This window comes from Frieseomelitta varia, unplaced genomic scaffold (genome assembly GCF_011392965.1).
Source record: "Frieseomelitta varia isolate USP_RPSP 00005682 unplaced genomic scaffold, Fvar_1.2 scaffold_190, whole genome shotgun sequence".
Lineage (NCBI taxonomy): Eukaryota > Metazoa > Arthropoda > Insecta > Hymenoptera > Apidae > Frieseomelitta > Frieseomelitta varia.
Window position 1 is genome coordinate 19,805 of NW_025109639.1, and position 13,829 is coordinate 33,633.

The following is a 13,829-nucleotide window of genomic DNA, read 5'->3' on the forward strand; positions in this document are numbered from 1 at the left end:
TTCTTAGATTCATCTTCGAAGGAGATGAAATTGTGTTGAAGCCATCCTGCGCAGTATTCATCACTATGAATCCCGGTTACGCAGGTCGAACTGAATTACCAGACAACTTGAAAGCTTTGTTCCGTCCTGTAGCTATGATGGTACCAGATTACGCACTAATCGCTGAAATTTCATTATTTTCATACGGTTTTTCCGAGGCGAAAAGCTTAGCTGGAAAAATAACGACAACCTTTAAATTAAGCTCGGAACAATTAAGCACGCAGGTACAAAATTTTGAGAATGATAATATTTAATACATTACCATTTGATTATTACAAATTATTATAAATTGATTAATTTTTTAAACAGTTTTAATGTTAATTATACTTGATCGTATTTTATTAATAACTCCTTTTGCATCAGAAAGTTAATTGTTTCAAGAATTAACTGCACGTTCAAATTTATTCGATCTGAAAAGATAAACATTTAATTTCACGACAATCTTCTATGTAATCATTGTAATCTTCTATATAATCATTGTATTTCTTAATTTAAAGGATCATTATGACTTTGGAATGCGAGCGGTGAAAACGGTGATTGCTGTGGCAGGAAATTTGAAACGGGAACAAAAGGATTTAACTGAACAACAGATTTGTTTACTTGCTTTGAGAGACGTAAACGTTCCAAAGTTTTTAAAAGATGACCTGACATTGTTTAATGGTAATTCACGTATTTTTCGAAAGTACTCAAAAGTTCTTGATACGATGATTTCAAAAAAAAGTTAATTACTGCAATTACAAATTTCACAGTTTCCATATTTCTTTTGCTTAATTAGGTATTGTATCTGATTTATTTCCACGTTTGAAAGAGATATATGTAGACCACGGCATTTTGGAAACAGAGATTCGTGCGGCCATTGTGAAAAACAACCTAGAAGAAGTTGATGGTACGTTAATTATATGTTTCATTAATTTTGATTCGTATTTTGCGTCTATAATTATTGAAAATTCCATCTTTTATTAATTGCTACATCATGCCCCATTAATAATAATTAGCTACATTTTCTTTTATTATATTTCTTCACCGTATTAATTATTATTATAATTTTCCGCTTACAATTAATTACATATATTTAATTTTCTTAATTATTATTATGTTCTCTTAATCATAAAAGGTGGAAGGAATAGGAAATTAATTTAAATAAAGATATGTATTTACTATTAAAATTCTACTATTAATAATACGTATAATAAATGTAGATTTATTCTACTATTAATACGTTTACGTATATTACGTATCCGTGAATTTCTTCATACGTCAGTGCTAATGACTGATCTCTCATTATTTATTCTTCACCATGCATATAAATTTCATTGTGAGAGATTGTTCTTCTTCTGCTTTTACTCTGCTGAGTAACGCAGCGTAAAAGCAATATATGTTGTTGCATTCTAAATGCATACAAATTACATACATACATTGTACCGTTCGATACCGAAAAACAAATAAATTTTTGCGCACGGATTACGTATTCTTTATTAGTCTCAATTTCCGAAAAAAAACAATTTTTTAACTTTAAACTTGTTCTATATTTGAATAATAAAAGATAACAACACGCACATTGCCGTTTAAAAATTTTAGGATATTTTTTTCTTTTTAATATTCAGTATTTACCGTTGACAATGGAATTTTTAACACTTTACAAATTTTTTTGTCACTTTTTTAAATTTTGAAACAAGTATATCATTTACTTATCGTAAAACTTTAAACGGGTATAAATATCTTTCCATACCATATGTATATAAAAATTTACATACTCTACTTTTATCAGCATGAAAATATTGAAATTTTTACGTGAAATCGATAGATGAATACGGAGAATTTTATTACGTCTTAATTTCTTCGATAATGTGAAGGAATCTGGGAAAAGAAATAAAATTGCTGGATAAAAGATGGAGACCATTTCAATATTTTGCAATAAGCTATAAGCTACTTAGGGGATTAAAGATCTACTAGGTAGAAAAGAGAGCGAACTGCTATTGTGAAACGAAAAATCCTTACTTCAGATTTATTATTTTGGTTTTATGTTGCGCGTAAACATTGACCTCATTCCACTGTTCAGTATGCATCGTTAAATATCTTTATGTTTCATAAAAGAATTATAAATAAATCTAACAACAATCCGGGGATTAAAGATCTTATGTCCTTAAAATTTAGAGACCTTACAGTCTTAAAAATTAATGAAACGCTCTCAAAATTAGCGGAAAACCACAAACCTTAACTATGATCGCTTGAAATCACATCGTTTTATTTCGTTAACTTTAGAGTCGCCAAGTTTAAATTTCAAAAATACAGACAATGTATTTTCGCACGATAATTTAAGAACGTTTGATTCGTTAAGTGGAATTTTACTTGATCGAATAATTCGAAGTGTTTGAAGATGATGATTAAATTCCGCACTTCTGATTGCAGAGTTCGTGAAAAAAGTTATCCAATTATACGAAACGATTGTGGTTCGTCACGGATTAATGCTTGTTGGTCCAACTGGATCGGGAAAAACAAGGGTGAGTGCTGTTTCAAATCTGAAAGAACTGTCCGAATTAAGTACAACGTAATAGTTCTCGAGTATGAACCGTGCTTGAATATTCCAATATTATGAGATGAGATACTTTACTTTGCTTTTATAAGGTAAGAGACTTTCCATTCCATTCACACGCTTTTTATATCGATATTGCACTATTTGATCGCATTTATGCGGAATATTATCTTGGAAATCTTACTTTTATAATAATAATATTACTTTTATAATAATAAAGTAATTTTATAATATATAATATATTTTGTAATTTTATAATATTAATTTTATAATTTTATAATATTAATTTTATAATTTTATAATATTAATTTTATAATTTTATAATATATTTTGTAATTTGAAATTTCATGGAAATATTTTAGATGAATTGATTGACAATTGATGAGCAATTGAAATTTTCTAGTAAATATTTTCGTAGAAGAATTCCCTTCTAGTTGAAATAGATATAGCCATAAAGCTATAGAAAACAAAAGAAGCTATATTATTAAATTTTACTGATTGAAAATAAAATGTTTCGTTCCATCATTAAACAATCAAATTTTATCTCGATTCGTAGATCAGTCACTATAACGTAGCACAATTAACACAGTCGTCAGATAAACGGATTCACATCAATAAAATTTTTAGAAGCCTTTATCGGAAATGGCATTACGTTGTTTTTAACTTTGTGACTTTTCTCAGCTAATAAGGATTGAATTTTGTTTACCATAGAATAACGACACGATACGTATCTAGGTACGACATTTAAAGACATATAATAGTTAGCGAGTTGGGATAACTTCCGTGCCGTATAATTTCCACTGTGAATAAGTTAACCCGATTAGTTGCATTCGTATATGCAGCTAAAAGGAAATGCGAAACAACATGCGAAGGATAGATTGATGGTTAGGTTGGAAAAATTAAAAGAGAAGACGGTATCTGGCGATTTTATATTTATTTTACAGTTCGTGTATATTATAGTCGAGTAAGGTTTATAAGAAAAAAAAGAACGATGTGACTCAGTCTCGGTATTACGAATACTTTTTTCTCTTTTATCGTTCATCGTAAATGTGATAAAAATAGATAGAAATATTCCGCCAGCAAATCAAAAAGTCACTTGCGTTATAATAGCATTTCAAGCGAAAATTGATTTAGTTTTTCTTTTCCTCTTTCTCTCTTTTCCCTCTTTTTCAATATCTATTTTTTGACATTTTTTTTCGACATTTAATGCAATAACTGAACGTTTTTAGATCTTATGGAGTTACGCAATGTTTGGCATACAAGACCATGAAAAACTGTGTTCTTCTTTTGTATCGATCGCTCAAGATCTCCCCTCTTCGAGTGCGACTCACGAAACGTACATCTCTGATCCTTCTTTGAATTTATATCAAAGATTATTTCGGATTTTTTTCACGCTTTCTATTAATCTATCACGTACTTCATAATCTTCGACGAACTTTCTTCAATAACGTGAACGCGAAATCAGTAGTTGCTGATCCCTCTTATTATTCCGTCGTCGTAAAAGTCTTTAAATATCAACAAGTTTTCAAATAAATGTTCTTTGTTGACGAGGAAAAGACAGGTAGATGAAAATTCTTGCTCTGTCGACCGATAGTAATGATAGTAGTAAAAATAATACAAATGTTCTTCTCTCCTGTTAAACTTTATAACAATATAAAGTTGTTGTCATTTATTTGATTCACTTTCTTTTCGTAGTTTGCATCCCCAACATCTGTTGGTTATACTCCGCAGGGGGGCTTCGGCCTTTGGGGAGTGACGACCCCACGTACCCGAGTTCTGATTCTATCCCCAAGCCGATGTATGCAAGGATCTCCTCGGAAGCAGACTTGTCTGCGCCAGATATGACAAGTACGGCCTTTATCACCAGTATCGAGAGGGTTGATACACGAAGCCCACGGTGGATTGTTAGCCGATTAGGTTGGACTCTCGAGGATAGTGGTAAGCTTATGTCGTGGGCGAGTCTTTAGACTCGACAGGTGAGCAGCTCGGGCCGGTTGAAATTTAGAAAGATCAGAGGGGACTTGAAATCGGATATCATCCGCAACTCTGGCGGTATATTTTATTATAAAAAATATCAAAAATGCTACTAGAAAACTAAACAATATGTTACAGAATTTCATTTCCATACTAGTACTTATACGCTGCAAAATAGAATAATATTTCGTAAGAAATCTATATTAAATTGATACATGGGATTCTAATTTTCTTAGAATATTCAGAGTAAACTCGAGCAATAAAAAAAAAAAAACAGAGATGAAAGTTTAAAATTAATATGCATGAAGCTTTGACAATATTTTACTATCTCGTGTTCTTCGTAACTTTAATAAAAGCCGTAGTTATCGATCAGGCGACTTAATCGCTTGGAAGAAAAGCTTTTACCTGTTTACTGTAACTTTGGTGAACAAGTAGTTTGAACAACTCAAAATGCAAATAGCTTTTGCAATCTAAAGATTAAAGAAAGTATTCTCAATAAGTATCAATAATCTTAAAGTTCCGCGGTTCAGTAAAATCGTGAAATTAAGTACGACGAAATTCTAATTGATTCAAGTGATGAATTTCGAGTTTTATTCTCAAACTTTGCAAAAATAATTCAGGCATGTAATTTCAGATTTTGGTTACTTAAAAACAAGTAACGAAATTAAATCCAATTTCCTTTACAATTGAATAGAAGCAGAATGTTACTTGTAATTTTCAAAAAATTAATTTAACGAAATCGTAAGAATCGTTTATTTATTTCATATTGGTAAAATAAAAGATTTAAAAAATTAGGTACGAAAATGAACAAAATTAAGTAGATATTTTTGCACGAGTTAATAATATAATTTCTCTTATTTAGTTCCTTTCGTTAACTGCATTTACTACTATACTAAATTTTTACTGTTTGGAACACGTAATGGAGTAACTGAATCTTTCGTTAACTAAATATACTGCTATACTAAATTTGTACTATTTGAAACACATAAGAGAGTAAGATCACGGTCGTAAGAATCAGAAACATGATCACTGAACATGCAATGAAAATGCAATAAATATATACACTATATAAGGAAGGAGGGCTCATAAACTTAAGTATCCTTCTTCTGTCGGTGGCCTCAATTCCAAGTTCTAGTTGCATTACTTATTTCAACTGTATTATCAACGTTAGTCTCACGTTATCGGACAAGAAATCATGGAAACAGTTCTGTCGTCACGGAGCTTTGTTCCAACAAGCGCTTTTAATTCGACGTCGCGTTCTCCACGTTGCAAAAACACTTTTACATGTATTTGCTAGTCGTTATACGCTTTTATACGTTTTTGTATTAATTTGCGAGATTGGATTTAAATATTTGCGGCATTATTGCATGGCGTATGCTTGCACGAGAAAAAATCGCAAATATCGAGAAAATCGTTGTTAATTAATCGTTGTTAATTTGTCCAAAGCCATTCGGTTTGAAATTTTTTCTTCTTCAGTAAACTTTGATAATTGGCTCTGATTTTGTAACATTGGGATTTTTCCTCTCTAAAGAATACAAATACCAGATAAAATTATTCATACAGGGTGAGGTGATTAAAATAAGTCATTACCAATTTTTTGAGTATCTTATATTTAAAAGTATCTGCCTTATATCTAGATTCTACAATTCATCGGGGTATTTACAGTAGAAATTCTTTTACAACAACTTCTGCAGAAAAATAAAATACATATGTATGTATATCATTTTCGTATGAAAAAATTATTTCTACAACTCGGTATAAAAGATAAAACTGCGTGTACACTCTCGCCCAGAAGTTTAGAGTTTCGAAAGAAATAACAATCTTCTAAAGGAAGCATAAATGTATCATATTAATATTCATAAACGTTGAAACTAAACTACGAATTTTATAGTTCTAGAAAGATAGAACTTTAGGTAGAAAATTATCTTGTACACCACTAAAATATCATAAGAAAGCACTGCACTTTGGATATTTTCTACACCTCTTTATGTCGTGAAATTTTGTACTTTGAAATTTCTTGTAAAAATGCATAAATGTCCGCGGTATATTATAACTTATTGCGATATTTCAATTTTCCAAGAAAAATTTATTTCATCTCAATCGTTGGCGAAATTCATTTCACGTAAAACGAATGTCATGCTCCAAACTTTTCAGCGGGAATGTATTACTTATGTAGTTCAGCATTATTTGCATACTGGACTTACAATTAGCACGAAAAATAATAAGGAGAATTTCGATTTCTTTTATCGTAGGTTAATCAATACAAGACGATTTGTCTCATATTTTTTAAACATCTTACATGTATATACGACGTTACAGACATTGAATAAAACTTGAAGAATTAAATTTGCATCGATCACACGTGTCACACGCGTGCAATTTCTCTTTACATTGACAATTATGACAAGTGTTAAAGGAGTTCGATAGTAAATTACGATATAAAGCGTCTGCGGATTTCCCAATTTCGCGAAAATTTGACGAGCATGCAGAATTTCATCAAAATAGACATCGAAGTGGTATTTCTCTACGACAATATTTATCTTTATAGTCTTTGCTTCTTCGGGTTATCAAACGACCGATTATACTACGGTTTCTCGTAATTTCGCATCGAGTATTGACAACATCGATTAATAGCTTATTAATAGTCATGTTGGTTTTGAAAATTCGTTGGTGTTTTGTGCTGTCCGACAGCGTGAAATAAATAGTTTATGATTTAAGTTAATGTTAAAGTTCAATCTTCAATATTGACATTTAAATATTTTCTTTCGCTATATATGCCTCGAACGTTTTAAACATGTTGAAACACAGCTTATAATATATTTGGAGAATGTGATTCAACAATTTGCAAATTTACAACTGTACGAATGAATATTAGTTGCCTCGTAGAAATTAATTGCCTTGCCATTTATTTATTAGTTTTTCTAATAAAGGATCATTAGGGATCGTTCGAATTATTTTTTGAAACAAGTTCTTCTTTCATTTGACTGAAATTTTCATTTAATAACGGTTCAACTTCTACATTTCAAATGTCAAGACGTTCTTAATCAGATGTACATCTAAATTATTATTGAAAAATCTATAATTTTAAAAAGAACATACCGTTTAATAAGGTACAACGTGTTTTGTAAATGTGCCAATTTTTTGTTTTAAAATTCAATGCAAAAGCAATTAATTTCTACATCTAACACATAACGTATATCCATATTTATTCGTGTAATTCGAAGAATGATAGACTTAATGTTACCAAAATAACAAATTTCACGCTGAGTTTGCAAATTCTTAAATTTAAAATTCTGATTATAGTAAACATTTATTAAAAATTGACTAGAAATTAATTAACTGGTTAGAGTCGTTAAAGGTTATACTCCGTTATGAATATTATTACGTAATTGATATTATCATATTATTTAATATTCAGAATCGATTCGAAACAGCTAATTAACTTTGTACAAACTTTCGAAGTCTTTCTTTGCTTTCTCTAATGACATGTAAAAGACAATTACGTGTACGTGTACAACATACATAGGTAGACCCTGTGAATTACTTTGATCTAAATAATAATTTCTTGTATATATTTCCATTGTAATTAGTACGATCAACACGTTCATCTTTCTTTTTTATTTGTTTAAATTTCTACAAGTAATTGCACGTACAGTGACTCTTATTAGCATTCGGACAACGTGTTATACAAAAGATGACTTCTCTCTACATTTGTTTGTAATATTTTTATTGAATTAATTGCTCTTTTGTTATTTTGGTTAGAAGAAACATCAGTTTTAATTTATTCAATGCACATAAATTTTTGTGATGAAGTTTCATTAATTTCATGTTACAGTAGTGTATATATGTTTAAAATATATCTGCGAAATTAATATAAACTCGTTATCTGAATTCTTTTTGCGATTATTGAACTTTATTATTTGATTCACCGCTTCTTATAGAAAAAGCCACATGCATAAAATAAATAAAAATTTACGTTAAAATTACATTTTCTGTTAATTGCAGTCAGTGTTTTGTCATATTAAAAAAAATTGTTGGAACAACTGGCCTTCGATTTAAAATATACGTTTAAATCGTTATAATTTAAACTACAATTAAATTTCTGTTCAAACAGAAATCAATATTAATTTTAACAAAAGTATCAATACTTTTTATACAAAATTGTAAGAAAGAATCTAAAATCCATCACGATTGATAAACTTGGTTGTTCTGATGTTCAAAGTAATTAATTCGATGCGTTATAAAAAATGTATGAACAAATAATCTTTCAAACAGCGTGGTGTCCAAGTATTAATAAGAGATACTGTATTGTACACTCTTCTCTCCACCATTCACCACTTGTTCAAAAAACCCAAATAATCGGTGGATGCAAGTCGAACAGCCTCTCTCGCGAAACCTCGATATCGTTAACGACGATAAACATTTTCATTTTGCATTGAATCATCGAGTATCAAGTGGTCGTAAATCTTTCGGCAAATATTTCACGCTTCGAATTTCCAACAGCAAAGAAAAACAGTCGATATTTCATCGAGTCGAGATCGCTGGATAATCTCCAACGTTCGTTACACGCGTTGCCCTGCCAGTCGAAATAAACTGATCGCGAATAGTCGAACGAAATTGCGTTACGAGACTCACGTTTTACGAAACTTGAAGAAACAAGTTAACCTTTCGTAGGTTATCGGTATGTATATTTATCGCGTGATGTTGGTCTACATGTTACATGTAGAAAAACACATACCGTGCATAAGGATTTGGACAGTTCTAAATTATTGCAGTATGAATTGCAATTGAACTTATATAACTTCGTAAGAAAAAGAAATCATCGCAACGAACCACTTGGTCTCACTTTAAAGCGTAAAGTCTTTGCTTTCGCGGTCCCGAGTTCGTTTTTACTTCTTTTTTTTTTTTTCTTTTCTTTTTTTTTCAAAGATAATTTTACACCTTGCAGCGAGTGGAAAAGTGAGGATACTTTTTTTCTCGAAAATTGTAAAAATTCAAACGTTTGTAAAAACATGAAAAAACATTTTTCGTCGCTACAGATCCACTAGCGCTATGAAGATTGAAGTCTCCCCTTTAAAGAGATCCTTCAGAACTTGCTGTGTTTCTTCTCAGTTTCATCAACATTTTGTTGATGAGAATCTTAACATACTCGAAAAATATAGACAAGATTCTTGGAAATTCGTCATATACATATGTTAGAATTCGTATTCCATATCTTTGTTTGTTTAAGTGTCTAACCCTAGTAACGTGCTACGATAGGGTTAAACATTCGTGTTCGTTCACGTTGTCGAATTTTAACGCCAACGAAATCGCTGTGAGATCGATTCGGTTGAATCGCGAATCCAAAAATTCGAATGTCTTATATGTATCCTTGGGGATTGCAATGGTACCTGGTCATGCTTTTCAGTACCTTGCGCAGTAATTGTTGCAGACAACGCCTGAACGTGATGCCGCACATCGCGTACAATAAGAAATTGATGCTGAAGTTGGTGTAATAAAGAAGCATGAAAAATTGTTGCAAACACCAGAGCAAATCCGGCGTGTTCTTGCGGGCCAAGGTGAAGAAGAATACGCACAGTCGGATCACGTAGCTGGAAAACAAGAATTTCAGTTGCCGGTTAATTGAATTTTGTCAAGCTGTCAAGGAATGATGCTACCGAGAGACGTACGAATTTAGAGGGTAACAGAAGAGAAAATGGAACCACGAGGTTCATCGATTTCCTCTCACCTGTGAACGATCTGTGGTATATGCACAGTGTCGTTAATGGAATAATGAAATATGAATAGCATGAGAATACAGAGTGGTTCTCTCAAGTGCATTCTCGTATTTTTAGTGACGAATCTATATGTTGAGATCATGCAAGAATATCGTACGAGCCTGTGTCTTACGTATCTTAATTTTCGAGTTGTGGATGATTGAAGAAAATGTTCAATGGATACTACTAACTTCGTCTAATTCATTTATTTCTTTACTTGTTTTATTCTGATTTATTGTGATTGCTTGATTCATCAAAGTATGGACATGCATTTAGATTTGTTCCTGTGTAAATAATTCAAATTGTTTGAAACCTGTTCGCTACGTCTCGAACAATACATTTCTGCATAAATCAACAGAAGTTTTTTTTCGTTCAAAATAAAAATATCAGTGGAATGATGTTTCGAAATTAATGAATCGCCACTAAATTCGTAACAAACATTAAATACATTTGTTTTAAAAATGTATTTTGAAAAAATTGGCGATTCTAGCTATTTTTGAACGAATGACTGCTTACCTTGGTAAATTGAGAAGAATGAAAACAGTGCTGATGAGGAGCAGCATCTTCGTGATACTCTGCTGATTCCTCGTAGATACGAGGTTCCTCGAAGACGACCTAATATCTGTAATGAAAGAAAAAAAAGAAAAAAAATTGCAAAGAAGGAAGACGAAGAAAAGGACAATGCGAAACGTCAGCAGAAATTTCTGCAACGTCATTATCCGACGTTTGAATAATTTAACTTTCCATTTCATTCTAGTTCTTCATACTAACCGTGCGCGTTTGCAACAACTGCTGCAGCCACTGTCTTGTCAACAAATGCAGATTCAAATTTGAAAAATATTTTGTTATAAGAGTAATTTCTTGCTTCAACGTAGTTAATGTATTTCTTTTTTTTTTAGAATTACGGAAACATGAAGAACACGAAAATGAATGGAAAGTTTAATTAGTTTCTGCTGCAATCGACAACCACGCTCTATCGACGCATATTCACACTATATTAAAGTTTCGAAAGTTTTTATTTTTCGAAACTTCAACATAGGTCTGTGAATTTCATTACGACATATCGATCTTTGCACGACCATGTTCATTCCGTCTGTTTTCACTAGGACGTTGGTTCGAAATTAATTCTTAAATTCTCGAAGTTTGCAACTCTCGAGAAGTCTCACTGCACTTCAAACTTTCGTTAATTGAAACTTCGTTTTCACGTAGAATTTCGTGAAATTTCAGAATTTCGTTTACACGTACTTGCCGGAGACATGAGAGAAAAATTCATATTCACAGTTTCACATTTTCTCATATACCTATCAAAATAAGCGTAAAGCCCAGAAAATTTTAATTCACGTGTGATCAGTGATAAGAAGCACATAACGTTGAACTCAAAATTTGTTAAAATTGATATTCCCCTTTCTTCTCGTGGACTCTTCAATTATACAACTACAATTAAATAACAATAATCCTTTTTCTTTTATAAGTAAACGAAATTCTAGTTATAAAGTGTCAAAGTCACTGGAAAATTGGAAAATTTTTAAAATTTTCCGACGAGTTTACTGCTGGAAAAGCATTTTCTGATAACGAGTTAAATACTTAAACAAAGTCATAGTCGTTTAACGTGATAATGGGAGCAAACTTTCGTACGTATTCATAATTCAATTTGTGGAAATGTTTGTACGTATTCATAATTTAATTTGTGTAAATTAATTAAATATGTAATTTAAACGGGGCATGGACGAATTCTCAATGGGTGTTGAATACGTGTATACTTTATACATTTGATCTTTTTTTCTTATAAAATTTTTTATCATTTCAACATGTTTGGCGAGTAATAATTTAGCCTGTATAAACGAATACTTGTTTTGACTTGAATTTGATACAAAATAAGTGATACATCGTTCGTTTAGTGGAAACGCATTATCAGCCAGTAGTTTAGTCAATAATTTGGCCGACCAGTTCAATAGTGCAATCATCAGCAATTGGGTGGCGTTTTAACGAAACGACTAGCATTAACTGGTATAATAGATAGGTTTTTGCTCGAATTCTCTTCAACATTGACGAAACATTTGATTCTTACTGCACTTTTACCGATAAATCCGAAGTCAGAGAAATCCAAAGTCAAAAAATTAGTGATATAGTTCATTGAATTTCTACACTAGAGTTGAGCTATTAGGTTGATACAGAGATCAGACATTAAATGCACAAAATTTCTTCAAAATATCGTAGATTTAATTACAGTAACAACTTAGATTAGTTTGTTTCAATATTGCTAAAGCTTTTATACAAACGAAATTTTGATTTATCATGGTATCAAATACAATCTCTCACGTTGTGTCGGTATTGTTTTTTAATAAAATCTTGTATCTCATATTATGAAGACATGTAAAATAATTTAATGCAAGGAAAGCCATATATTGTTATTAAATATTCTGTTTAAACGGTAAAGTTTAAACAGTTTAGATAGGATTCTGGATAAGGGACTTAATAGGATAATAGGATTTTGGATATGATGAGCTCCATTGCCTATGTCCTTCAAAGCAAAGGGATTAAATCAAAGCGAATCCAAAGAGAATGTTAGATCAATTTCGAACATTGACGTCAACTGTCATATGTACATACATTACAAGCAAGCAATTTCACGTGTTTTATTTTACTTGCCAAAGCAAGCGAGTTACTCAAGCGTATTTTATAACTTATTTTACGAGGATCGGCTGTGAAAATGAATGCACGCTCGTCTTCGTATCTTAGCTATCGAAATGAGACAAAGAGAAGGTGAAAATACAATTCATGGGCTAAAGAAATAGCCTATATTTTTCTACGTAATCGCCGTTCATTTCGCCGATATATTCTTCCCAACAAGTTCGACAAGTTTTTTCATTCCATCAGCGAAGAATTTTGCCGATCTACTTTTGACGAAGGACTTTTGCCTTAACTTCATCGTTCGACTTGAAACGAGAATACTTCAAGATCTTCTCCAGCCGTGAAAAGAAGCGGAAGTCCGATTAAGAAGTGGTGACAACATTCTTATTGCGTCGACAGCAGACGCAAATTTTCCGATAACCCAGTTCTCGAATAACAGTCGAGAATAACTCAATCTTTCTTTCGAAATTCCAAACTGACTCCAATGGAACAATCGACTTTAATGATGGCTCTTTGCCCGTCGCGGAAACTGCTCTTCCACTGCCAAAATCACAAATCTAAAAGCGTTAAAACTCCGGACGCTTTTAAGAAATTTTTCTGTTTTAAGCACACAAAATGTGATGGCTCATTCAGACTGCGTTTAAGCTTGGACGCTGAAAAATCGCTTCTAAAAAAAAAAAAAAAAAAAACAAATGAATTGCTATCGGTATAGATGCAATGTCCGACATTTGTCACATCACCGACGCAACATCTACACATTGTGTAAAAGAACAAATAAGCAGTGAACATCAGACAATCTGAAACTACAGAAGGTCACTACGGTCGTCCCTAAACGCCTCAGAAACTAGGACAAACCCGGATAGCAGCCCTAACTGTGAGAGTCATCGCACAAATTT

At 31.8% G+C, this 13,829-nt stretch overlaps 2 protein-coding genes across 2 annotated transcripts in view; one reads left to right on the forward strand and one right to left on the reverse strand.

Moving 5' to 3' along the window:
* Positions 1 to 13,829, forward strand: part of LOC122539084 (dynein axonemal heavy chain 1-like) — a 110,833-nt gene that overhangs the window by 16,171 nt on the left and 80,833 nt on the right. Inside the window, 4 exon segments of the mRNA XM_043673695.1 lie at positions 8 to 263; positions 537 to 699; positions 815 to 925; positions 2,449 to 2,540. Coding sequence (XP_043529630.1) covers positions 8 to 263; positions 537 to 699; positions 815 to 925; positions 2,449 to 2,540 — 622 coding nt within the window.
* Positions 8,656 to 13,829, reverse strand: part of LOC122539088 (thyrotropin-releasing hormone receptor-like) — a 36,771-nt gene continuing 31,597 nt past the window's right edge. Inside the window, exons 3-4 of the mRNA XM_043673706.1 lie at positions 10,819 to 10,924; positions 8,656 to 10,137 (exon numbers count right to left, since the gene is read on the reverse strand). Of these exons, the coding sequence (XP_043529641.1) occupies positions 9,906 to 10,137; positions 10,819 to 10,924 (338 nt within the window). The 3' untranslated portion in view covers positions 8,656 to 9,905. The remainder of the gene's footprint in view (positions 10,138 to 10,818; positions 10,925 to 13,829) is intronic.